This window comes from Oncorhynchus nerka, linkage group LG20, assembly GCF_034236695.1.
Source record: "Oncorhynchus nerka isolate Pitt River linkage group LG20, Oner_Uvic_2.0, whole genome shotgun sequence".
NCBI lineage: Eukaryota > Metazoa > Chordata > Actinopteri > Salmoniformes > Salmonidae > Oncorhynchus > Oncorhynchus nerka.
The window spans coordinates 54060816-54087431 of record NC_088415.1 but is presented as its reverse complement, the minus strand read 5'-3'; the positions used below and the strand labels follow the sequence as shown (position 1 = coordinate 54087431).

General features: G+C 44.0%; 1 protein-coding gene across 2 annotated transcripts in view; it reads left to right on the top strand.

Annotated features, from left to right (window-relative positions):
- Positions 1-26616, top strand: part of LOC115102772 (cadherin-24) — an 80595-nt gene that overhangs the window by 8641 nt on the left and 45338 nt on the right. Inside the window, exons 1-4 of one of the 2 annotated variants that reach the window (XM_065005598.1) lie at positions 1107-1189; positions 3144-3438; positions 4929-5048; positions 17425-17592. In XM_065005598.1, coding sequence (XP_064861670.1) covers positions 3156-3438; positions 4929-5048; positions 17425-17592 — 571 coding nt within the window. In that variant the 5' untranslated portion in view covers positions 1107-1189; positions 3144-3155. Of the gene's footprint in view, positions 1-1106; positions 1190-3143; positions 3439-4928; positions 5049-17424; positions 17593-26616 lie in introns of those variants that run through there. The other variant, XM_029623053.2, reaches the window with a different exon arrangement.

The following is a 26616-nucleotide window of genomic DNA, read 5'->3' as shown; positions in this document are numbered from 1 at the left end:
ATTGATACAGTGCCCTCCTCCCCTATGCCCTTGTTGACTCCCCCCCGAGGACACGAAAGGAGTGGGTTGGTATGAACGGCACGGAAACAGCCCTAGACGTCTAGACACTTGGTATACATTGATCACGGGACCCTGGCTCTTTGAAGTCATGATGTGTACAGTGGTAGTCCACCAAACAGTGCACGAGGAGACCATTCTCCACAATGCAGTTGAAGATCTAGGCATATCCTCCCTCACGCTGTCTCCAAAGCCTTTGATTCTTCTCCCTGGTGTGATGTGGATTGAACCTCCCACTACAGTAGTCCCTGTGTGGTGGAATGATGCCTCGAGTCCCCCGTGCCACTGGAGGCTATTGCTCTTTTCCTTGAGTCAACACCAATTTCCCATAACCATGCTTTCTCCTTCTACACCCCCCCCAGAATGTGTGCTGAGGAAAACATATTCATTAGCCTAATGCGCAGATGCAAAGTGGATTTTCTTACTTCTTGTGTTTTTATGATTTATTGTGAGGCAGAAATGTGAAATTGAGTATACGGCTATAAGTTATTTAAGTGATTTAGAGGTTGACACGGAGTGCTTTTTCTGTGGCTTATGATGTATGGTTATTGCAAAAATGTGAAATTGAGTATATGAGTATAAGCATATTACCTTATCATAATATAAGTAATTGAAGTGATTTAGGGGTCTGGGAGCCAAGGTTTGCATACACAGTAGCAGGCGCCTCAGTCAGTACTGCCACTGCTGAAGTCCGAGTCTGATTACTCTGGCAGGTGATACTGTGGTGAGTCTGATTACTCTGGCAGGTGATACTGTGGTGAGTCTGATTACTCTGGCAGGTGATACTGTGGTGAGTCTGATTACTCTGGCAGGTGATACTGTGGTGAGTCTGATTACTCTGGCAGGTGATACTGTGGTGAGTCTGATTACTCTGGCAGGTGATACTGTGGTGAGTCTGATTACTCTGGCAGGTGATACTGTGGTGAGTCTGATTACTCTGGCAGGTGATACTGTGGTGAGTCTGATTACTCTGGCAGGTGATACTGTGGTGAGTTTGGTGATTTCTCTGATGTGGTCAGTGGATTACTTGTTTTTTTTTTCTTCTTTCAATGGATTTGATGAAGCAGCTGGCTGTTTTGGGCTCTTACAGTGGAAGTCAAGGTGCGTTATTGGTCGTGGTGAATGTCAATAGGTACGTGTACTACATGATAGCGTTGTTGTTGTTGTACTGTAATGTTAGATGAGATCATTCATCTATGCTGTTATCGGTTGAATGAAAGGTATGTGAGTTAACGGGAGTCCATATAAAGCTAATGGTTAATGTTATGAAGACAGGTTAGATGGTGTTATGGAGGGCCCAGTGTTGTACCATATACAGTGCTGTGTGTTGATCAGTGATGGCCAGGTTAGAGGGCACATCTTGAGAGGACTCTTCTCCTCACCTCCCGGGCCAGAGATTGGCCGGCCTTTTGTCATCACAGACACCACTCACTGTGGTAATGATGGCAGGAGCTTCATTAAGGGCCTCGTTAAGTCCCCTCGTTAAGCCACGTCGTTAAGGCCGTTAACGACCCCTTCGTTAAGAACCCTGAATGTGTTTAGTTTTGTGAGTGTGAAACCTTCACTTCTGGTGGTCTTGACCAGCTGAGTGTGCCGCACAGGAGGCTGGTGGCATCTTAATTGGGGAGGACGGGCTCGTGCTATTGGCTGGAGCGGAACGGATGGAGAGGTATCAAATACATCAAACACATGGTTTCCATGTGTTTGACAGCCATTCCATATGCTCCCGTTCCAGCCATTATTATGAGCCGTCCTCCCCTCAGCAGCCTCCCCTGGTGTGCAGACCAGGCGGGCCAACCCAAAACATCCAGGATGAAGATAGAAGTCCTCCAAGTTAAGATTCCCCAAATAACTAATATCGGATGTACTGCAAGGGCAGTATCTGTGACAATCTTAAAGGACCCCAAGGCCAGCTGCCATGTGGTGACTCTATTTGCGGGTCTCAATCCGGCACCCTTCCCACGAAATCGCTTCACTGCCTGCCAATTTATTTGTAGACATTGTAATTTACATAGAATTAATTAGTAATTCCTGGAATAGAGTGGTAATAGTACTAAGAGTGTTACCCTCTGCAGTGAAATCATGTTGTGGAAGGAGGAATGGTCAAATATATGGAAACATAATGCATATAGAATTGTTCAGCTCAACTTTGCAGACAGTGGAAACTTAGAAAAAGGTTATATTTGGTTTACAGGCGCAAACAGTCTTGTCAACATCCATGTGAATTGTTTACCTCCTGGGAGGTCATACATCTATACAATTCTCCTTGAAAATGGGATTCTGCAAAACCTAATGAATATTTAGAATCAGAGTATCCATTTTCATTTCGTTTAGCAAATGTGCTTAGCTGTTGCCGCGCAACGATGCTTCCAAGCACTCCCCACTCGCACTTTTCTCACAATGTCACACTTTTTTTGGAGTAGGGGCTAATTTTGCGCTCTTTTATCAGGGTTCCTATTCAGTCCACGTTTGAGCGGTAATGAGAATGAATGCTGATGTGTGGAGTGCATCCCCTGAGCAGGGCCAGGCAAACCGTTGAGGGGGAGATGGAGGGCCTATTCTGCTATTACCCCGCTCCGCTTGAGAGAGCCCCAGCCACCAACCAGCCAGGGCTGATCCAATAAACCAGCAGCAGTCAGGATCAATACAGCATGTACCCCTGCCACACCTGGTCCTCCTCAATAGTTGGGGAATAATTGATTAGGCCTCAACTTAATATCTGCTAAATTCCTACTTTCATTCATTGTTGCAACGGTATAGAACTGTATTTCACAGTTTGATGAGCTTTCAGAGACAACTGTTTGTGAGAATAGCAGGCCTAGCTGAGCTGGTGCATCATTATGGATATTGAGATTATGATTATCCTAGTTCATGGCCATTGCCCCATGGATGGATCGGAATAGATGAGAGGGTGTTTGTTTGGATGTGTTCCAGTGTTCTCGTCCTCAGACAAACTCATGTCCTCAAGCACTGTGTATAATCCCCTTTATTTCTCTTGGATGCGTTCTCCTTTATTTTCTAGCGTGTGTTAACCCCTCTTACTCTCTCTACATCATTCTCTCTCTCCTTCTACCGCTCTCTCTCAGCTGCACACTGACATGGACCGAGGTGATGGACGCACCAAGTACGTGCTGAGGGGCGAGGGGGCGGGGGCGGTGTTTGTGATTGACGAGAAGACGGGCAACATCCATGTCACCAAGCCCCTGGACCGCGAGGAAAAGGACGAGTACCGCCTCATCGCCACAGCAACCGACCGGCAGACCGACCGGGCCCTGGAGCCCTCGTCCACATTCATCATCAGAGTGCAGGACATCAACGACAACCCACCTCTGTTTGAGGAAGGGCCCTACAGCGCCTTGGTGCCTGAGATGGCCAACATAGGTACTGCATGGGGAGCCGTTGTCTTTTTGAAAATGTTGATGTGTGCTTGCTTTTCAAAGCTTGGTCCCAGATTGAGTTGTTCAGTCAATCATGGCTTCAATATTTACCCGAGATTCAATATTTACCAAGTTGTTTTTCAAAATGCACGGTGGGTTGTTGCGAGACTAGCACATAGTGGCGCCGTGAGAGTCTTATCAAAGAGCTGTTACATAAAACTGGTAATATCTTCCACCGTCAATGCCACAGTGGTGATGGAATTGGATGATGATAGTAGTCACACTGACACCACGTCAGCCCGCTGAAGAGATTGGTTGAGATATCTTTCATCATCTCCTTTCACTATGAATCGAGATTGAGTTTGCCTCCCCTAATTGCTCCAAACACATTGTGTCATATGAATTTCAGCCCGAAGCCTAGTTTTAAGTGGATACAAGGATTTGATTTCTACCACTACTTTAGCATTACAGTATTTCACATGGAAATAATCCACTATGGTATTCACACAGTAGCCGTTCACTGGTAATACATCTCAGTCTGAATGCATCATCACTCCAAATTGTGACTGTGTTTTAGCAGGCTGCATATCAATAGGTTTCTCTCTCTCATGTGCTTGTTCCTTCAAACCCACCAGTCAAACTGGTTTGATCTGTCTATCTGATCATTCTTGTACTACCGCGTGCATCAAAACAATCGCTCCTCTCGCCCTTCCTTTCTCTCTCCATCTTCCATTTGCCTTCCCTATGCCTGTTAACTACCTGTGCTAGATCAGTAGTCAGACCCAGTTTCTCCCTCGCCTACCTGTCTCCCTCACCTACCTCCCTCACTCACCTCCCTTTCTCTCCTTCCCTCACTCACTCTCTCCTGGTGACACTGTCAGGGCTTTGATGTCAGAAAACAGCAACAGCTGCTCCCATAAATCCCCTCTACCCTCAGAGCTTGTCAGCCCAGTGTCCCATGGGAAACGTAGTTCTTCTCTCCAAACTGTACATATCTTTTTTTGCTACAATTTAAATTTCTCACATGAAGCTGACGGTCTTTGATTTATTTGGTGGGGGAAAAAGTCCATATCTGTCAGGAAAGGCAGGGATTCAGGGAGGGAGTCAGTGGGGAGACAAGAGGGGCAACCGACAGACAGAGAGATTGAGAGAGGGAGCAAAAGGGAATTGGAGACGGAGATGAAGAGAAATGAAGTGAGACAGACATAATCGAGAGAGAAAGAAGGTGAGCAGCAGGGGAGAAAGAAAGTGAATAAAGTATTTGTCACGCTGCTGCCGAAAGAGAGTGAGGGGGGTAAGAGAGAGAGAGAGAGAGAGAGAGAGAGAGAGAGGGAGGGAGATGGAGAAAGAGAGAGGTAGGAGTCAGTCAGTCAGTCAGTCAGTGTTTGGCTCTCTGGTTGTTGTGCTGTGCTAATGTACCGCTGTGTCTGGTCAGTGAGTGTGTGTGTGTTATGTTGTTTTAACGCTCCTCTGCTTTCTCCCCTCCTCCCTCAGGTACTTCTATAATCCAGGTGACAGCAACAGATGCTGACGACCCAACCTATGGGAACAGTGCCAGACTGGTGTACACACTGGTGCAGGGACAGCAGTTCTTCTCTGTGGACCCACAGACAGGTGACTGCCTCTCGCTCTCCACTTGGTGTGCACGCGCTCCTGCTCTCTCTCTGCTCCCAACCACCTTACTCCCTCTTCAAACCTCTTTGCAGTGTGTATCCCCACAGCGTGTTCTTTCTCTCTTTTCCCAATCCCTTTCTCTCCCTCCTTCCATCCCCTCTTCTCAGTCCCTCACACTCTCTGCCATGCATACCGATCCCTCTGCATCTACCCCCCTCGCATTCCCTCCTCTCACCTCCCTCTCCATCACCCCCTCCTCTCACTTCCCTCACATTCGCCCCCATCTCTGTTCCCCTATACCGTCTCCCTGTGTGTCGCTCTCCTGCTCCTTCTCAGCTAATCCAGTTCAAGCTGGCAGAAATGTATTCAGACTGCCAGAGTATCTGGGCATCCAGCAAACTGCAGCAACCGCCTTCAATTATACTTTCTGAAGGAGGAAAAACAGAAAGACGTGTATTCAAAGGAGATGTCAGGAAAGGTTTGTGAACTATTAAAGGCGGTGATTAAAAAAGGCTCCGAGGACCTGTCTCCTCACTAAAATCTACTGTGTGTTCTGGGGGGGGGGGGCCCTTTGGTGTCAACCCAGGGTCCCTGAAGCAGATGGGAAAGTCTTCTATTGAGTCCTCTGTCACCTCACTACGTGATTGACAGCCTGCAAGCTCGTAAACGCTAAGGGCGTTTTCGCATACGAGATTCGGTACCCTGGTTCGGTTTCCTGGAGCGTTTGTGAGAATTCTACAGAAAGCATTTTGCTTTCACAGGACTTGAATATAACCGTTTCAAGGGGGCCAAGATCAAGATGCACGCTCTACACGACGTTAGCAAGGTAGCTTGTTTACAATGGGCAAATAAAATGTTCCATGAGACTCAAGCTGCCACATCACAACACCTGGTACTCTGGTCCTGGTCCTTGGACCCACTACTCACACAGGTCCCGTATTCGTTTCAGCCAGGGTTCGTTTGCCTTTCACCCATGCTTTATAGAACAGATCAGGGTATCAAACGCTCCTGGATTCGGATCGTAAGGGGATATGTGAAAACGGCCAAAGTTTTATACAGTATATATTACAGTATCCTTAAGGTATGAGTGTGTCACCTACAGTAGGTATACAGCATCTGCAATGCTGTTATTGAATTCTAATGCATTTTCATTCATTGTGTTGACCGAAGAGGGTGAAGAGGGTTCTGTTGGTGGGTTTTTACATGGTAATTGGTGATATTAGCCTAATTCTGCCCAGTGTGTAAACTACAACTCTCATCCATTAGGGATGGATGGAAATGTACAGAATGGGTGGAGGAAAATGGGGGAGGGTCATGCTTATGGCTGTGGCGGTAATTGGATATCCGTGACATTGGCGGTTATGGATGAAGACCGTCATGGAAATAAAATAGAGCCAAAACTGTTAAAACGTTTTTTATTTCATTAAAAAGTTTTAGCAACATTTAAAAATATATATATACAGTTGAAGTCGGAAGTTTACATACACTTAGGTTGGAGTCATTAAAACTCGTTTTTCAACCACTTCACACATTTCTTGTTAGCAAACTATAGTTTTGGCAAGTCAGTTAGGACATCTACTTCGTGCATGACACAAGTACTTTTTCCAACAATTGTTTACAGACAGATTATTTCACTTATAATTCACTGTATCACAATTCCAGTGGTTCAGAAGTTTACATACACTAAGATGACCTTTAAACAGCTTGGAAAATTCCAGAAAATTATGTCATAACTTTAGAAGCTTCTGACAGACCAATTGACATCATTTGGGTCAATTGGAGGCGTACCTGTGGATGTATTTCAAGGCCTACCTTCAAACTCAGTGCCTCTTTGCTTGACATCATGTGAAAATAAAAAGAAATCAGCCAAGACCTCAGAAAAAAAATTGCAGACCTCCACAAGTCTGGTTCTTCCTTGGATAGAAATGTCCAAATGCCTGAAGGTACCACGTTCATCTGTACAAACTGTAGTACGCAAGTATAAACACAATGGGACCACGCAGCCGTCATACCGCTCTGGTAGGAGACGCGCTCTGTCTCCTAGAGATGAACGTACTTTGGTTGCGAAAAGTGCAGATCAGTCCCAGAACAAGAGCAAAGGTACTTGTGAAGATGCTGGAGGAAACAGGTACAAAAATATCTATATCGCCAGTAAAAGAGTCCTATATCGACATAACCTGAAAGGCGCTCAGCATGGAAGAAGCCACTGCTCCAAAACAGCCATAAAAAAGCCAGACTACGGTTTGCAACTGCACATGGAGAAATGTCCTCTAGACTGATGAAAATAGAACTGTTTGGCCATAATGACCATCGTTATGTTTGGAGGAAAAAGGGGTATGCTTGCAAGCTGAAGAACACCATCCCAACCATGAAGCACGGGGGTGGCAGCATCACGTTGTGGGGGTGCTTTGCTGCAGGAGGGACTGGTGCACTTCACAAAATAGATGGCTTCACGAGGATGGAAAATGATGTGCATATGTTGAAGCAGCATCTCAAGACATCAGTCAGGAAGTTAAAGCTTGGTCACAAATGGGTCTTCCAAATGGACAATGACCCCAAGCATACTTCCAAAGTTGAGGCAAAAAGGTGAGACCCGAGATGAGTCTCAATGAGAGCTGATTGAGTCAGGGCTCTGCCAGAGTGGCATGAGCTGATCACGAGCACTCACGTGAGAGGGACCTGCGTTCCATAATTTCTACAGACAAAGGAATTCTCTGGTTGGAACATTATTGAAGATTTATGATAAAAACATACTAAAGATTGATTCTATACTTTGTTTGACATGTTTCTACGAACTGTAATATGACTTTTCGTCTGAACTTTCCCCTGGACTTGCCCGCGCCTCGTAAGTTTGGATTGTGTACTAAACTCGCAAACAAAAAGGATTTGGTATTTGGACATAAATGGACTTTATCGAACAAATCAAACATTTATTGTGGACCTGGGATTCCTGGGAGTGTATTCTGATGAAGATCATCAAAGGTAAGTTAATATTTCTAAAGTTATTTCTGACTTCTGTTGACTCCACAACATGGCGGATATCTGTATGGCTTGTTTTGTTGTCTGAGCGCTGTACTCAGATTATTGCATGGTGTGCTTTTTCGGTAAAGCTTTTTTGAAATCTGACACAGCGGTTGCATTAAGGAGAGGTTTATCTAAAGTTCAATGCATAACACTTGTATTTTCATCAACATTTATGATGAGTATTTCTGTATATTCATGTGGCTCTCTGCAAAATCACTGGATGTTTTGGAAGCAAAACATTACTGAACGTAATTTTTTTTTTTTTTTTTACCTTTATTTAACCAGGCAAGTCAGTTAAGAACATATTCTTATTTTCAATGACGGCCTGGGAACAGTGGGTTAACTGCCTGTTCAGGGGCAGAACGACAGATTTGTAACTTGTCAGCTCGGGGGTTTGAACTCGCAACCTTCCGGTTACTAGTCCAACGCTCTAACCACTAGGCTACCCTGCCGCCCTATGTAAACTGAGATTTTTGGATATAAATATGAACTTTATCGAACAAAACATACATGTATTGTGTAACATGAAGTCCTATGAGTGTCATCTGATGAAGATCATCAAAGGTTAGTGATTAATTTTTATCTCTATTTCTGCTTTTTGTGACTCCTCTCTTTGGCTGGAAAAATGGATGTGTTTTTCTGTGACTAGATGCAGACCTAACATAATCGTTTGGTGTGCTTTCGTTGTAAAGCCTTTTTTAAATCGGACACTGTGGTGGGATTAACAACACATTTATCTTTAAAATGGTGTAAAATACTTGTATGTTTGAGGAATTGTCATTATGAGATTTCTGTTGTTTTGAATTTGGCACCCTGCACTTTCAGTGCCGGTTAGCGGGATCTAAGCCATAAGAATTAAGGACAACAAAGTCAAGGTATTGGAGTGGCCATCACAAAGCCCCGACTTCAAGCCTATAGAAAATCTGTGAGCAGAACTGAAAAAGCGTGTGCGAGCAAGGAGGCCTACAAACCTGACTCAGTTACACCACCTCTGTCAGGAGGAATAGACCCAAATTCACCCAACTTATTGTGGGAAGCTTGTGGAAGGCCACCTGAAACGTTTGACCCAAGTTAAACAATTTAAAGGCAATCCTACCAAATACTAATTGAGTGTATGTAAACTTCTGACCCACTGGGAATGTGATGAAATAAATAATTGCTGAAATAAATCATTATCTCTACGATTATTCTGACATTTCACATTCTTAATATAAAGTGGTGATCCTAACTGACCTAAGACAGGGACTTTTTACTAGGATTAAATGTCAGGAATTGTGAAAAAAAGCTTCATGAGGAATGCTTTTCCGACAGTCTTGAAGGAGTTCCCGCATTTACTGAGCACTTGTTGGCTGCTTTTCCTTCACTTTGCAGTCCAACTCATCCCAAACCATCTCAATTGGGTTGAGGTCGGTTGATTGTGGAGGCCAGGTCATCTGATGCAGCATTCCATCATTCTCCTTCTTGGTCAAATAGCCCTTACACAGCCTGGAGGTGTGTTTTGGGTCATTGTCCTGTTGAAAAACAAATGATAGTCCGACAAAGCGCAAATCAGATATGTATCGCTGCAGAATGCTGTGGTAGCCATGCTGGTTAAGTGTGTCTTGAATTCTAAATAAATCACTGACAGTGTCACCAGCAAAGCACCCCCACACCATCACACCTCCTACTCCATGCTTCACGGTGGGAACCACACATGCGGAGATCATCTGTTCACCTACTCTGCGTCTCACAAAGACACGGCGGTTAGAACCAAAAATCTCAAATTTGGACTCCAGATTTCCACTGGTCTTCTTCTTATTGGTGTCCTTTAGTAGTGGTTTCTTTGCAGCCGTTTGACCATGAAGTCCTGATTCATGCGGTCTCCACTGAACAGTTGATGTTGAGATGTGTCTGTTACTTGAATTCTTGTGAAGCATTTATTTGGGCTGCAATCTGAAGTAAAGTTAACTCAAGTGAATTTATCCTCTGCAGCAGAGGAAATCAATTACACAAATTAACTTTTTACAAGGCACACCTATTAATTGAAATGCATTCCAGGTGACTACCACATGAAGCTGGTTGAGAGAATGCCAAGAGTGTGCAAAGCTGTCATCAAGGCAAAGCGTGGCTACTTTGAAGAAGCTCAATTTGTTTAACACTTTTTTGGTTACTACATGATTCCATATGTGTTATTTCATAGTTTTGATGTCTTCACTATTATTCTACAATGTAGAAAATAGTAAAAATATAGAAAAACCCCTGAATGAGTAGGTGTGTCCAAACATTTGAAGGGCACTGTATATACAGTATATGTGATGGGATGTATAGACAATATGGACAGTATATGGATTGAATATTTAGTGTATCTGAAGAATAGTATATGTACAGCAATAGTTAAATAGGATAGGCCTTGACTAGAATACAGTATATACATGTGAAGTGGGTAAAACAGTATGTAAACATTATTTAAAGTGACCAGTGTTCCATGACTATGTACGTAGCCAGCAGCCTCTAATGTGCATGGTAAAGTAACTGATTGGTAGCCGTCTACTGACAGTGACTGAAGTTCATAGCAGGGTATGGGTGGGAGCTGGCTTTTGGTGAGTATTTAACAGTCTGATGGCCTTGAGATAGAAGCTGTTTTTCAGCTTCTCGGTCCCATCTTTGATGCACCTGTACTGACCTCGCCTTCTGGATGGTAGCGGGGTGAACAGGCCGTGGCTCGGGTGACTGAGGTCCTTGATTATCTTATTGGCCTTCCTGTGACACCCTCTGCTGTAGATGTCCTGGAGGGCAGGCAGTGTGCCCCCGGTGATGTGTCGGGCAGATTGCACCACCCTCTGGAGAGCCCTGAGTTTGCGGACGGTGCAGTTGCTGTACCAGGCGGTGATACAGCCCGACAGGATGCCAACTTTCTTTTGCCTCCTGAGGTTGAAGAGGCACAGTTGCGTCTTCTTCACCACACTGTCTGTATAGATGGACCATTTCAGATTGTCAGTGATGTGTATGCCGAGGAACTTGAAGGTTTTCACCTTCTCCACTCTATACCTTCCCATCCACCGTCCATGTGGATGGGGGCGTGCTCCCTCTGCTGTCTCCTGAAGTCCATGATCAGTCCTTTCACAGGTTATGTGCACAAAAACCATAGGCTACCTACTAAAAATTCCAGCAGCACAAACGGGACACCGATAAATGGCGAGCACTGATGGACAGTGTAAGTCGTTATTTGGTCAAAGGAATGCTGCGCTTCAGAACGGTGGAGAAACCCGCCTTCAAATAAATGCTCTGTAAATTGAACAGACTATACGATTTACCGGAGAGAAAGGATGTCAATGTTTTTGCACTGACCACAGAAGTGTTCAAGTGTAAATATGAATCTCTCATGAAAGACTGGACTCTGAAATCCCGCTGTATGGAAACAACCTACGCGCTAGAATTCACACAGCCGACAACCAAGCCCATGCCCAATCTACACTATGCTAAGTTATTGCTCATGAGGGCCTCCCGGGTGGCGCAGTGGTTAAGGGCGCTGTACTGCAGCTGTGCCATCAGAGTCCCTGGGTTCGCGCCCAGGCTCTGTCGTAACCGGCCGCGACCGGGAGGTCCGTGTGGTGACGCACAATTGGCCTAGCGTCGTCCGGGTTAGGGAGGTCGGTAGGGGTGTCCTTGTCTCATCGCGCACCAGCGACTCCTGTGGCGGGCCGGGCACAGTGCGCGCTAACCAAGGTGGCCAGGTGCACGGTGTTTCCTCTGACATATTGGTGTGGCTGGCTTCCGGGTTGGATGCGCGCTGTGTTAAGAAGCAGTGCAACTTGGTTGGGTTGTGTATCGGAGGACGCATGACTTTCAACCTTCGTCTCTCCCGAGCCCATACGGGAGTTGTAGCGATGAGACAAGATAGTAGCTACTACAACAATTGGATACCACAAAATTGGGGAGAAAAAGGGGTAAAAATAATCATTATTATTATTATTGCTCAAAAAAGGTTATAACAATCAGTCTATTCTTGTTCTGAGAAATGAAGGCTATTCCATGCGGGAAATTGTCAAGAAACTTAAGATCTCGTACAACGCTGTGCACTACTCCCTTCACAGAACAGCGCAAACTGGCTCTAACCAGAATAGAAAGAGGAGTGGGAGGCCCCGGTGCACAATTGAGCAAGAGGACAAATACATTAGTGTCTAGTTTGAGAAACAGACGCCTCCTCAACTGGCAGCTTCATTAAATAGTACCCGCAAAACACTAGTCTCAACGTCAACAGTGAAGAGGCGACTGCGGGATGCTGGTCTTCTAGGCAGAGTTGCAAAGAAAAATACATATCTCAGACTGGCCAATAAAAATAAAATAATTAGATGGGCAAAAGAACACAGACACTGGAAAGAGGAACTCTGCCTAGAGGGCCAGCATCCCGGAGTCGCCTCTTTACTGTTGACGTTGAGACTGGTGTTTTGTGGGTACTATTTAATGAAGCTGCCAGTTGAGTACTTGTGAGGTGTCTTTTTCAAAAACAAGGACTTTTCTAAGTGACCCCAAGCTTTTGAACGGTAGTGTAAGGATGTAGAACCTTTACTCAGTACTTTGTTGAAGCACCTTTGGCAGCGATTACAGCCTTGATTCTTCTTGGGTATAACGCTACAAGCTTGGCACTCTTCTATTTTGGGAGTTTCTCCCATTCTTCTCTACAGATCCTCTCAAGCCCTGCCAGGTTGGATGGGGAGTGTCGCTCTACAGTTATTTTCAGGTCTTTCCAGAGATGTTTGATCATGCTCAAGTCTGGGCTCAGGCTGGGCCACTCAAGGATATTCAGAGACAGGGTCGCTGTCCTGTTGGAAGGTGAACCTTCGCCCCAATCTGAGTTCCTGAGCGTTCTGGAGCAGGTTTTCATGAATGATCTCTCTGTACTTTTCTCTATTCATCTTTTCCTCGATCCTGACTAGTCTCCCATCAGACCAGAGAATCGTGTTTCTCATGGTCTGAGAGTCTAGGTGCCTTTTGGCTAAGTCCAAGCGGGCTGTCATGTGCCTTTTACTGAGGATTGGCTTCCGTCTGGCCGCTCTACCATAAAGGCCTGATTGGTGGAGTGCTGCAGAGATGATTGTCCTTCTGGAAGGTTCTCCCATCACCACAGAGGGAGCTCTTTCAGAGTGTTCTATCAGAGTGACCATCGGGTTAATAGTCACCTCCCTGACCAAGGCCCTTCTCCCCTGATTGCTCAGTTTAGCTGGGCGGCCAGCTCTAGGGAGAGTATTGGTGGTTCCAAACCTCTTCCATTTAAGAATGATGGAGGCTACTATGTTCCTGGGGACCTTCAATGCTGCAGAATTTTTTTTGGTACCCTTCCCCAGATCTGTGCCTCGACACAATCCAGAATCGGAGCTCTACGGACAATTCCTTCGACTTCATGGCTTGGTTTTTGCTCTGACATGCACTGTCAACTGTGGGACCTTATATAGGTATCCTTCCTAACTCAGTTGCCGGAGAGGAAGGAAACTGCTCAGGGATTTCACCACAAGGCCTTTTTAAATCATGCCCAATCAATTGAATTTCCCATAGGTGGACTCCAATCAAGTTGTAGAAACATCTCAAGGATGATAAATTGTACATAAACAGGATGCACCTGAGCTCAATTTAAAGTTTCATAGCAAAGGGTCTGAATACTTATGGAAATAAGTTATTTCTGTAATTTTTTTTTTTTTTTTACATTTGCAAACATTTCTAAAAACCTGTTTTCATTTTGTCTTTATGGGGTATTGTGTGTAGATTGATGAGGAAACTGTTTTATTTAATCCATTATAGAATAAGGCTGTAACGTAACAAAATGTGGAAAAGGGAAGGGGTCTGAATACTTTCCAAGGGGTCTGAATACCCCCCCCAATATTTCTAAGATGGCTGCTGGGATGGTGTAAATAAAACTAGTCTGCATTACACAATGGAACCCCGAGCACCATCCTGCTCCTGCTGATCAAAACGGGTGTACTGCCTAACTAATGGCTGTGATGTGTAGGCCTGTGGTGGCAGTTCAGGAGGAGAGTCAAAGGCTTCTTCCGGAAATGATTTTTGATTAGGCCTATTCTCGCGCGCGGACAAGTCTATAGGCTGAGTTTTAGAAGGAGAGCAGGAAGATGAGGAGGACCGGAGGTCAATTTTGATAACATGTTACTGTAATTGGTTTTTATTGAAAACAACATGTTTCTTGCCCGTGATGTATTTATCAGAGTTATTGACCTCACAATAAGTCAGATTTGAGTAACTTACATTGTGGTGCTGAAACTTGAAGCAGCGGCCACGGCACAATCAATTGAAAATGAACGTCTCATGGTGCTAAAGGTAAGCAAATTCGAGCATAATTCATTTCTACAGTCTTAATTGTAGTTAGACTTTATTAACAACAAGAGAACTTTGCGTTGGAGCCTATTTCTTCCTTTTTAAGAAACAATAGGTAGGCCTACCTGTTTGACAGACAAAATGAGGCTTTAGGCTGCTATATCCATAGATTTGTCGGTCAATTCCTCCACCATGCACTCTATAAATAGCCTACCTACGTGTCAGTGAAGGGTTTTTAAGTTAAAAACAAAACTCGAATTGAGAGGGTATGTCATAGGCCAGGGTTCCCCAACTAGCGGCCAGGGTTCCCCAACTAGCGGCCAGGGTTCCCCAACTAGCGGCCAGGGTTCCCCAACTAGCGGCCAGGCTTCCCCAATTAGCGGCCAGGCTTCCCCAACTAGCGGCCAGGGTTCCCCAACTAGCGGCCAGGGTTCCCCAACTAGCGGCCAGGGTTCCCCAACTAGCGGGCCTGCACATAAAATAAAAAAAATGAGCATATATATTATTCTTCTTTATTGAACACAAAATACTGTAAAAACACCAGCAAATCAGCTCCGCGTTATTTTAATTTAGGAAATCTGTTCCAAAGTATTCCCACGCATAATAGAGAGATACGGTGCCTTCAGAAAGTATTCACATCCCTTGACTTGTCACTGGCCTACCCCATAAATGTCAAATTGGAATGAGGTTTTTCAAAAAAATTTTTTTTTTTTTTTTTTTACAAATGAATTATAAATGAAAAGCTGAAATGTCTTGAGTCAGTAAGTATTAAATCCCTTTGTTATGGCAAGCCTAAATAAGTTCAAGAGTAAAAATTAGCATGGACTCACTCTGTGTGCAATAATAGTGTTTAACATGATTTTTGAATGACTACATCATCTCTGTACCCCGCCCCCCCCCAAACACATACAATTATATGTAAGGTCCCTCAGTCAAGTAGTGAATTTCAAACACAGATTAAACCACAAAGGCCAGGAAGGTTTTCCAATGCCTCACCAAGAAGGACACCTATTGATAGATAAATATAAACAAAACAGACATTGGATATCCCTTTGAGGATGGTGAAGTTATTAATTACACTTTGGTTGGTGTATCAACACACCCAGTCACTGCAAAGATATAGGTATCCTTCCTAACTCAGTTGCCGGAGAGGAAGGAAACTGCTCAGGGAATTCACCATAAGGCCAATGGTGACTTTAAAACAGTTAGTTTATGATAGGAGAAAACTGAGGATGGATAAACAACATTGTAGGTACTTCACAATACTATTGACAGAGTGAAAAGAAGGACGCCTGTACAGAATAGAAATATTCCAAAACATGCATCCTGTTTGCAAAAAGGCACTAAAGTAATACTGAAAAAAATGTGGCAAAGCAAATGTACTTTTTGTCCTGAATGCAAAGTGTTATGTTTGGGCCAAATCTAAAACAACACATTACTGAGTACCACACTCAATATTTTCAAGCAAAGGGGTGGCTGCATCATGTTATGGGTATGCTTGTCACCGTTAAGGACTTTTCATGATACAAAATAAACAGATGGAAGCTAAGCAAAGGCCAAACCCTAGAGGAAAACCTGGTTCAGTCTGCTTTCCACCAGACACTGGGAGATGAATTCACATTTTAGCAGGATAATAACCTAAAACACAAGGCCAAATCTACACTGGAGCTGCTTGCCAAGAAGACAGTGAATGTTCCTGAACTTGAAGAATTTTGAAAATAATAAATATTGCATAATCCAGGTGTGGAAATCTCTTATATATTTACCCAGAAAGACTCACAGCTATAATCGCTGCCAAAGGTGCTTCTACATTGTATTGACTCAGTGGTGTGACTACTTATGTAAATTAGATTTCTGTATTTCATTTTTATTAAATATGCTAAAATGTCTAAAAGATTATTTTCACTTTGTCATTATGGGGTATTCAGTGTAGATGGGTGAGACATCTTTTTTTTTAAACTATTTTGAATTAAGGCTGTAACAAAATGTGGAAGAAGTCAAGGGGTACAAATCATTCCTGAAAGCACTGTATATGTGATTGTGTACAAATGTAAGCAAGGTTGAAATGATTATTATTTTTTCAAATATTATATATGTTTGGGCTTCTTGTGATCAATTTCCAGTCTACAAATGATTTGTAATTATGTTTTCGGCCCCCTGACTATCCGCTCAATTATTTTGGGGGGGGGGGGGTGATCCCTGCCATAGGCTTGCCCCCCTTTTTATTAAATAAAATGATACCCCTTTGTCAGCTTAAGATTTTGAAGAAAACATTTATAAATGGTCTGCTGTAAAATACCCGGGACAGACGTGACATTGATGCATACTATACGGGAGGTAACATTGTTTCGTTTATTTGACATTAGTTACATCCTCTATAACCAAAGAGAAAAAAATGAAAGACTTTGCTTGGGAAGTAGTCTAATTCTGTCGCTCTGATTTGATTAAGCTATTCAATTTCTGTACAATAGAAGATGTTTAAACCCAGACAGCTTTTAGGGAAACACTTGCGACCTCTCATTGGGTTAAGCCACTTAAGAAGAGTAGCCAGCAGTTAAAGCTTACATTTGTCTGCGTCGGTAGGCCTACTCACAATGTATCATGCTCAGATTCCTAATAACGTCTCAGATTGTATTATTTGCAAACAGGAACAGTTTCGTTGCAAACAAGACACACTGATTTGGTGTTGGAGATAAATTATAAGATGGAAATATAGGCCTATCTCTCTGTCCGTTCATAGCCTGTAATTTCGGTAACTCACACACCCCAGAGCCACATCACATTTGCTCAGATAGTGTCTTGTTAATTCCCTACATACTGCATACAGTACCTCAGCAAAGGCTCATATTTGTCACTAGCTTTAGAAGAGTATCCATATTTCAAGGTGATTTAGCTACCTTGGCTCCTGGTTCGGCTGCGTTGGTGAGCGGTGCACAGCTAGAGGCAGCCGCTGTTCAACCAATCGTGTGAAGCAGAATCAGGTCATTCTGCATAGTGGAAATGATTGATCTTGAACTCTTTTTGTCTTTGGCGTGTGTGTTTTTCCCAGGTATACTGCGCACAGCGGTGCCTGATATGGACAGGGAAACCCAGGACCGGTACCTGGTTGTTCTGCAGGCCAAGGACATGGGGGGCCATCTGGGAGGTCTCTCAGGGACCACCACTGTCACCGTGAGGCTGAGTGATGTCAACGACAACCCCCCTCGCTTCACACAGAGTAAGTGGCACACACACACATATCACATGCACACATGCTCACTTACTCCGGGACATGCACAAATACACACACGCGCACACATGCACACAAACACACACACCTGTCCCTCCCACACACACTTTAACAGGTATACTTCACGCATCGATCGCTCTGAGCTAGAAAGACAATTTTTCCAACCTGGGGGCAGTTCTGGTGACCCCAGTAAGATTGTGGCTGTGGGCAGGGTTCTGGGAGGGGGAGAAAAGGGGAACCCAGGGAGAAATGCTGCCTTTTAACCAGCCTTATTCCTCCAGCCTGTCCAGTGCTTTTAGTGCCCCTGTTGCTGCAGTGTGTGACAGGAGAGGGTTAGAACGCCATCAAAGCCTCCCAGCCGCTCTGCTCAATTACATACCAGGAATTAAAAGACACCCGCAATCCAGCTCCTTTCTCCCAAATTCAGTGCTGCTTACTGAATTTCACATGGCGTTTACTAGCGCCGGAGGGTTAAATTAGAGGGATTGAACCAGGTGTTTGTGAATATTATTATAGTCCCTAACAAGTTGTAAAGGGATGGTTTGCGAGTCGCAACACTAAATGCTTCTCTAACGTCACAAGACTTTTGAAAGCATCCTGGGTTTTGCCTCCGATCCCACCATTCATGACTTTCTTCAAGGAGCCAAACAGCACTGTACCGTATGACAGCTTTGAAAGCTGTCAGGGTATGTCTTTAACGCAGGAACCTGACCCTCCTGTAGAGCTTGTGAGCCCAGCAACATGTGGGAATCCACCTTGTGACGCACACCTCTACCATGTTCTAGGAACCAATACGCGGGTTTCTTCTTAGCCAGGGTGGAACATTGATTCATAGCTCAGTGGCCGTTGGCTATTAGGGTGTTACACACGCGGACTCAGGTGCTCCGCGTCCACTTTGTAGTTTCATTCACGTTTAAAAGCCTTGGCTGCCAATGGGGAGTGGAGACACAGCCTGTGCCAAGGTGATGGATGGATAGGTAGATTGTCTGACGGATGACTACATAGGTAGTAGGCCTGATAAGATCAGTGTCTTTTTAAAAAATGTGACCATGAGATTAGAGACAGCGAAACAGAGAGTGATTTTTCATCATACATATTGCTATATTTATTTCTCCTAAAGGGCTGCCAGTTACTGAGAAAATGAGACTGGGGAAAGAGTTAGAGAGCTGGTGGGATGGGGAAAGAGAGAGAAATTAGAGACATAGGGAGAGAGAGAGAAAGGGAGAAAGAGAGAAAGGGAGAAATGGAGAATGTGAAAGGAAGAAGGAGAGAGAGAGGGGGGTACAGAAAGACAAATAAATAGAGAATATTGTCATTGACAAACACCATTTTTCTACTTCATATTCATAATTTCCAGCATCACCCCAACATCAATATATGTGAAAATGGGGGGAATGTTGTTGACCTTTCCTACTGTGATACTTTCAGAATGTAAAAGCTGTTGCTGCAATTTCAGGTGAAAACTCAATAAAAACAAGTTTCAAATATCATGAAAATGTCCAGCTGTCCAGCTGTTTAAAAAATATTGCTCTGCTATTAGTATTTTTACTGTATGACTTTTGGGCTCAAGGAAACAATTCTGTTTACATTGCCCTGCTTACTTCGGGGCAACTATCGGGCAAGAGTCGTGCGTGACCTCCGGAGGTAGCATTCCAGACTTGAGAAATAGGCAAGTTTACATTGTAATGTCTCTCGAGAATCGATACCGCTCGAGAATCTTGAAATTCTCCTTAATTCTCGATAAGGAGAATAGACCCACAGAGGGGGAGAAAGAGAAAAAGAGAGGCCTCCCAAGGGAAAGAAAGAGATAAAGACCAGCGTGTGGGACTGGATTATTAAAAGGAATGAGGGAACAGGCAGAACAGAAAGAGGGAGGAGGTGAAAGAAAGATTGGAACAGGACACACAAAGACTGCCAGAAGGAGAGAAATACCCACAGTGTGAAATCTATGAAAAAGGGAGTGAAAGAATGGAGCGGAGGGAGGTGGGATGGTAATCATGGTAGTTGTCCTCTGAAGAAATGAGTGAGAGAAAAAGAAGAGGAGAAATAACAAAGAAGCATGAGTGGGTGATGTGATGAAGTCGCAGGGGAGTGAGACTGGCAATGCATAACAGCTTAACCCTGTGTGTGTGTGTGTGTGTGTGTGTGTGTGTGTGTGTGTGTGTGTTAACCTTTATTTAAGCAGGGAGTCAGAAAATCATTCTGTATCTAGTGTGACCACCATTTGCCTCATGCAGCGCGACACATCTCCTTTGCATAGCGTTGATCAGGCGGTTGATTGTGACCTGTGGAATGTTGTCCCACTCCTCTTCAATGGCTTTGCGAAGTCGCTGGATTTTGGCCGGAACTTGAACACGCTGTTGTACACGTCGATCCAGAGCATCCCAAACATGCTCAGTGGATGACATGTCTGCTGAGTATGAAGGCCATGGAAGAACTGGGACATTTTCAGCTTCCAGGAATTGTGTACAGGTCCTTGCGACCTGTGGCCGTGCATTATCATGTTGAAACATGAGGTAATGGGGGCAGATGAATGGCACGACAATGGACCTCAGGATCTCGTCACGGTATCTCTGTGCATTCAAAACGACATCGATAAAATGCAATTGTGTTCGTTGTCCGTAGTTTATGCCTGCCCATACCATATCCCCACCGCCACCTTGGGGCACTCTGTTCCCAACGTTGACATCATCAAACTGCTCGCCCACATGACGCTATACACGTGGTCTTCGGTTGTGAGGCCAGTTGGACGTAGTGCCATATTCTCTAAAACGATGTTGGAGGTGTCTTATGGTAGAGAAATTAGTATTAAATTATCTGGTAACAGCTCTGGTGGACATTCCTGCAGTCAGCAATGCAATTGCACGCTCCCTCAAAACATGAGACATCTGTGGCATTGTGTTGTGGTGACAAAACTGCACATTTTATAGTGGCCTTTTATTGTTCCCAGCACAAGGTGCACCTGTGTAATGATCATTCTGTTTAATCAGCTTCCTGATATGCCACACCTGTCAGGTGGATGGATTATGCCTACTAACAGAGATGTAAACACATTTGTGCGTAAAAGTTGAGAGAAATAAGCTTTTTGTGCATATGGAAAATTACTGGGATGTTTATTTCAGATCATGAAACATGGAACCAACATTTTACATGTGGCGTTTATACAGTGCATTCGGAAAGAATTCAGACCCCTTGACTTTTTCTACATTTTGTTACGTTACAGCCTTAATCTAACATTTATTCCATTGTTTTACCCTCATCATTCTACACACAGTATCCCATAAAAAAATAATAATAAAGAACTGAAATATCACGTTTACATAAGTATTCAGACCCTTTACTCAGTACTTTGTTAAAGCATATTTGGCACCGATTATAGCCTCAAGTCATCTTGGGTATGATGCTACAAGCTTGGCCTGTATTTGGGGAGTTTCTCCCATTGTTCTCTGCAGATCCTCTCAAGCTCTGTCAGGTTGGATGGGGAGCTTTGCTGCACAGCTATTTTCAGAGACGTTCACATTTTTTATAATGTTTTTTTAATTTCACCTTTATTTCACGAGGTAGGCCAGTTGAGAACAAGTTCTCATTTCCAACTGCGACCTGGCCAAGATCAAGCAAAGCAGTACGACAAAACCAACAACACAGAGTAACACATGGGATAAACAAATGTACAGTCAATAACACAATAGAAAATCTGTATACAGTGTGTGAAAATGAAGTAAGGAAGTAAGGCAATAAATAGTCCATAGTGGCGGAGTAATTACAATTCAGCAATTAACACTGGAGTGATATATGTGCAGATGAGGATGTGCAAGTAGAAATACTGGTGTGCAAAACAGCAGAAAAACAAAAACAAATATGGGGATGAGGTAGGTAGTTGGTTGGATGGACAATTTACAGATGGGCTCTGTACAGCTGCAGTGATTGGTACACTGCTCTGACAGCTGATGCTTAAAGTTAGTGAGGGAGATATAAGTATCCAACTTCAGTGATTTTTGCTATTCGTTCCAGTCATTGGCAGCAAAGAACTGTAAGGAAAGGCGGTCAAAAGAGGTGTTGGCTTTGGGGATGACCAGTGAAATATACCTGCTGGAGCGCGTGCTACGGGTGAGTGTTGCTATGGTGACCAGTGAGCTGAGATAAGGTGGAGCTTTACCTAGCAAGGACTTATAGATGACCTGGAGCCAGTGGGTTTGATGACAAATATGTAGCGAGGACCAGCCAAAGAGAGCATACAAGTCGCAATGGTGGGTAGTATATGGGGCTTTGGTGACAAAACGGATGGCACTGTGATAGACTGCATCCAATTTACTGAGTAGTGTTGGAGGCTATTTTGTAAATGACATCGCCAAAATCTAAGATCGTCAGGAAAGTCAGTTTTACGAGTGTATGTTTGGCAGCATGAGTGAAGGAGGCTTTGTTGCCAATTCTAGATTAAATTTTGGATTGGAGATGCTTAATATGAGTCTGGAAGGAGAGTTTACATTCTAGCCAGACATCTAGGTATTTATAGTTGTCCACATATTCTAAGTCAGAACCGTCCAGAGTAGTGATGCTAGGCGGGCGGGTGGGTGCGGGCAGCGATCGGTTGAATAGCATGCATTTAGTTTTACTAGTGTTTAAGAGCAGTTGGAGGCCACAGAAGGAGTATTGTATGGCATTGAAGCTCTTTTGGAGGTGTGTTAACACAGTGTCAGATGTATACAGAAAGGTGTCGTCTGCGTAGAGGTGGATCAAAGAATCACCCGCAGCAAGAGCGACATCATTGATATATACAGAGAAAAGAATCGGCACGAGAATTGAACCCTGTGGCACCCCCATAGAGACTGCCAGAGGTCCGGACAACAGGCCCTCCGATTTGACACACTGAACTCTATCTGAAAAGTAGTTAGTGAGCCAGTTGAGGCAGTCATTAGAGAAACCAAGGCTGCCGATAAGAATACGGTGATTGACAGAGTCAAAAGCCTTGGCCAGGTCGATGAAGACGGCTGCCCAGTTTTTTCGATGGTGGTTATGATATCGTTTAGGACCTTGAGCATGGCTGAGGTGCACGTGTGACCAGCTCTGAAACCGGATCTCATAGAGGAGAAGGTGCGGTAGGATTCGATATGGTCGGTGATCTGTTTGTTCACTTGGCTTTCGAAGACTTTAGAAAGGCAAGGCAGGATGGATATAGGTCTGTAACAGTTTGGGTTTAGAGTGTCTCCCCCTTTGAAGAGGGGAATGGCCGCGGCCGCTTTCCAATCTTTAGGAATCTCAGACGATACGAAAGAGAGGTTGAACAGACTAGTAATAGGGGTTGCAACAATGGCGGCGGATAATTTTAGGAAGAGAGGGTCCAGATTGTCTAGGTCAGCTGATTTGTAGGGATCTAGATTCTGCAGCTCTTTCAGGACATCAGCTGTCTAGATTTGGGTGAAGGAGAAGGGGGGGGGCTTGGGCCAGTTGCTGCTGGGTTGCAGAGCTGTTGGCCGGGGTTGGAGTAGCCAGGTGGAAAGTGTGGCCAGCCGTAGAGAAATGTTTATTGAAATGATCTATCGGTGGTGACAGTGTTTCCTAGCAGTGGGCAGCCGAGAGGAGGTGCTCTTATTCTCGATGGACTTTACAGTGTCCCAAAACTTTTGGGAATTAGTGCTGCAGGATGCAAATTTCTGTTTGAAAAAGCTAGCCTTTGCAATCGGGTTCAAGTCCGAGTTCTGTCCTGAAGCCACTCCTGCGTTGTCCTGGTTGTGTGCTTAGGGTCGTTGTCCTGTTGGAAGGTGAACGTTTGCCCCAGTCTGAGGTCCTGGGGCAGGTTTTCATTGAGGATCTCGCTGTACTTTGTTCTGTTCATCTTTCCCTCGATCTTGACTAGTCTCCCAGTCCATGCCGCTTAAAAAAACATACCCACAGAAATGATGCTGCCACCACCATGCTTCACTGTGCCGTGTCTTTGGCTATGCCGGATTAAGTGATATGACATGCTATTCTATAATCATGTAATCATGTAAATGTAATTAACTAGAGAGTCGGGCACCACAAAATAATATTTATAGAGCTGTTATCTTCCGAATAAACTCTTAAAGACCTAGTAATATTTTACATCAATAGCAGTCAATATTAATTGTCATCTTAATTCAGTCTCATCTGAAAGTTATAAATTCTTAGTTATCTGCACAAACCCTGGCTAACAAGTTGAATCAGCAATACAAAATTGGGTTTAATTATTTATTTACTAAATACCTAACTAATCACTCAGAATTACACATACGCATATTTAAATCATAACTTGATTACACATTACATCATACAGGAAAACGTCCCTAGCGGGCGGAACAGATATGACAGCTTGTTACACAAAAGAAAAGGGGCTGGGTTTAAGTGAAAGAGCGGGAAGACTGAGGAACAAAGGGAGAAGCTATGCTATCGTAAATACAGTATCTTATGCATTCTAAATTACCGCCCATTTGGAAAAGGAAAATGCAATAAATATTTACTCTGAGCTGCGCTTTGTAGTAACGTCGTTGTGTGATAGACGGGATACTCTGTCTATTCCTTCCTAACCCTCGTTTGCATCTGCTGTTGCTAACTCAACGGCTAGGAGGTATCACTTCTGTAGTTCATACCATTCGCAACCAAAGCTTACGCTGATGTTGGCTTTGTTCTGTAGTTATTATCTGAACCATTCTGACATAGGACCGTCGTCCTACATCCCCGGAACAGGTTATATTGTCTTCAAGGCTTTATATAGGAAGGGAGAGGGCCATTGAGTGAGCAGCCCTATCTTATGAAAACCCAAATCTCTCATTTTAGAGGCTAAAATCACATTTCATCCCATCACGAATAATTTCATATTCAAACAACAATTCCAAGTGAATCTGATAACTCTGATGTGTAGACTTTCCACTGTGGAGTTTATGTCAAAAGGGGGGAAGAGGTATTTATGACTGTCATAAACCTACCCCCAGGCAAACGTCATGACAACTGTAAGGATGGTGCCAGGTTTCCTCCAGACGTGACGCTTGGCATTCAAGCCGAAGAGTTCAATATTGGTTTCATCAGACCAGACAATCTTGTTTCTCATGGTCTGAGTCTTTTAGGTGCCTTTTGGCAAACTCCAAGCAGGCTATCATATGCCTTTTACTGAGGAGTGGCTTCCGTCTGGCCACTCTACCATAAAGGCCTGATTGTTGGAGTGCTGCAGAGATGGTTGTCCTTCTGTAAGGCTCTCCCATCTCCACAGAGAAACTCTGGAGCTCTGTCATTGTGACCATCTATTTTTTGGTCACCTCCCTGACCAAGGCCCTTCTCCCCCGGTTGCTCAGTTTGGCCAGGTAGCCAGCTCTAGAAAGAGCCACTGTGTTCTTGGGGACATTCAATGCTGCATACATTTTTAACGTACCCTTCCCCAGATCTGTGTCTTGACAGAATCCTGTCTCAGAGCGCTACAGACATTTCCTTCGACCTCGTGGCTTGGTTTTTGCTCTGACATGCACTGTCAACTGTGGGACCTTATATAGACAGGTGTGTGCCTTTCCAAATCATGTCCAATCAATATAATTTCTCACAGGTGGACTCCAATCAAGTTGTAGATACATCTCAAAGATGACCAATGGAAACAGGATGCACCTGAGCAAAATTTCGAGTCTCATAGCAAAGGGTATGAATACTTATGTCAATTAGGTATTTCAGTTTTTTTTTTTTTTCAATAGATTTTCAAAAATGTCTCATCTGTTTTTGCTTTGTCACTATGGGGTTTTGTGTGTAGATTGATGCACTGTATATACACATCAATTACAAAGTACATGAAAAGCAAACACAAATCACATCGTTCAGTAAAAAAGGCCCTATAACATGAAGTTAAGTATAACATCTGTCTCGCTCAGTCTTGATCTCCCCTCTTTCTCCTCTTGACACACAGCCACATGCATGTGCACACACCCTTTATCTAAAAATATGATTCACTGGCTAGAATATTTTTTATTGTGTCAATCATTAAAGAAGAATATCTACATGTATTGAATCTGCAGTTTCCTTTAGCACGGTGCATCACATGGATGCTTGGCAGTGTGTCAAGCCGAGAGGAGACAGGGAAGCGAAAGGTGACAAGCTTTGTCATCTCACTTCAGGGCCAACCCCACCTCCTGCTTTCTGTCTCTCTCTTTTCTTCTCTCTCTCCTTTTCACTGCCTCTACCGCTTTCTGCATCTCTCTCTCTCTCTCTCTCTCTCTCTCTCTCTCTCTCTCTCTCTCTCTCTCCATTAATCCCCTCACTATCTCTCCCTTTGTCGCTCTCCCACACACTCCCACTGTCCCCTGTCACCCCCTTCACACTGTCCTTTCACACTCCCCATCTGTGCCTGTTTTAGAGCACCACAGAGAGCCAATCACTCTCTCTGATTGTTAAACAGAAGTGTCCATGCGGGATGTCTCCCCTCTGTCCTTAAAATCCTTCACAGTACACTCCAGTCACCATAAAACTGCATTTATTAACCAACAGTTATTCTCCTATGACGCCGTAAATGAAATGGCGTACCCAAGCTTGATGAGGGCCACAGAATGCTCCAGAATGTTTCCAGTAACGCTTGTGGCCTGTTCGTACAGTCCTGTAAAATGTCTGACCACAGGGATCATGTGTATAACACGAGTACTGCATTGGGAGCCACTCTTGAGTTTTGAGTGCTGCTATTTCAAACACCATGTTCAGGGAACTGTCATTTAGTCATATGGTCAGTAAGCACAGACAAAATGTATCCACATCAGTAAACATCACATATAGCCACTCCATTATTGACTAGAGTGGTAGTGGTAACCATTGGCAACATTTCCATCCCATCAGTGATATACAATAGCAAGTTGCAACTATATGCTCTATGCAACATTGCATCTAATGTTTTCTCAATATGACATTGAAAAGGCATTTGTGATTGGACCGCCTCATCGTACGCTTGAGCAGGCCATGTCGTATGGCCTTGAATATGTAATCTGAGCTAAAGAAGCTGATTAATGTATGTTTAGGAAGCCGTACTGATCT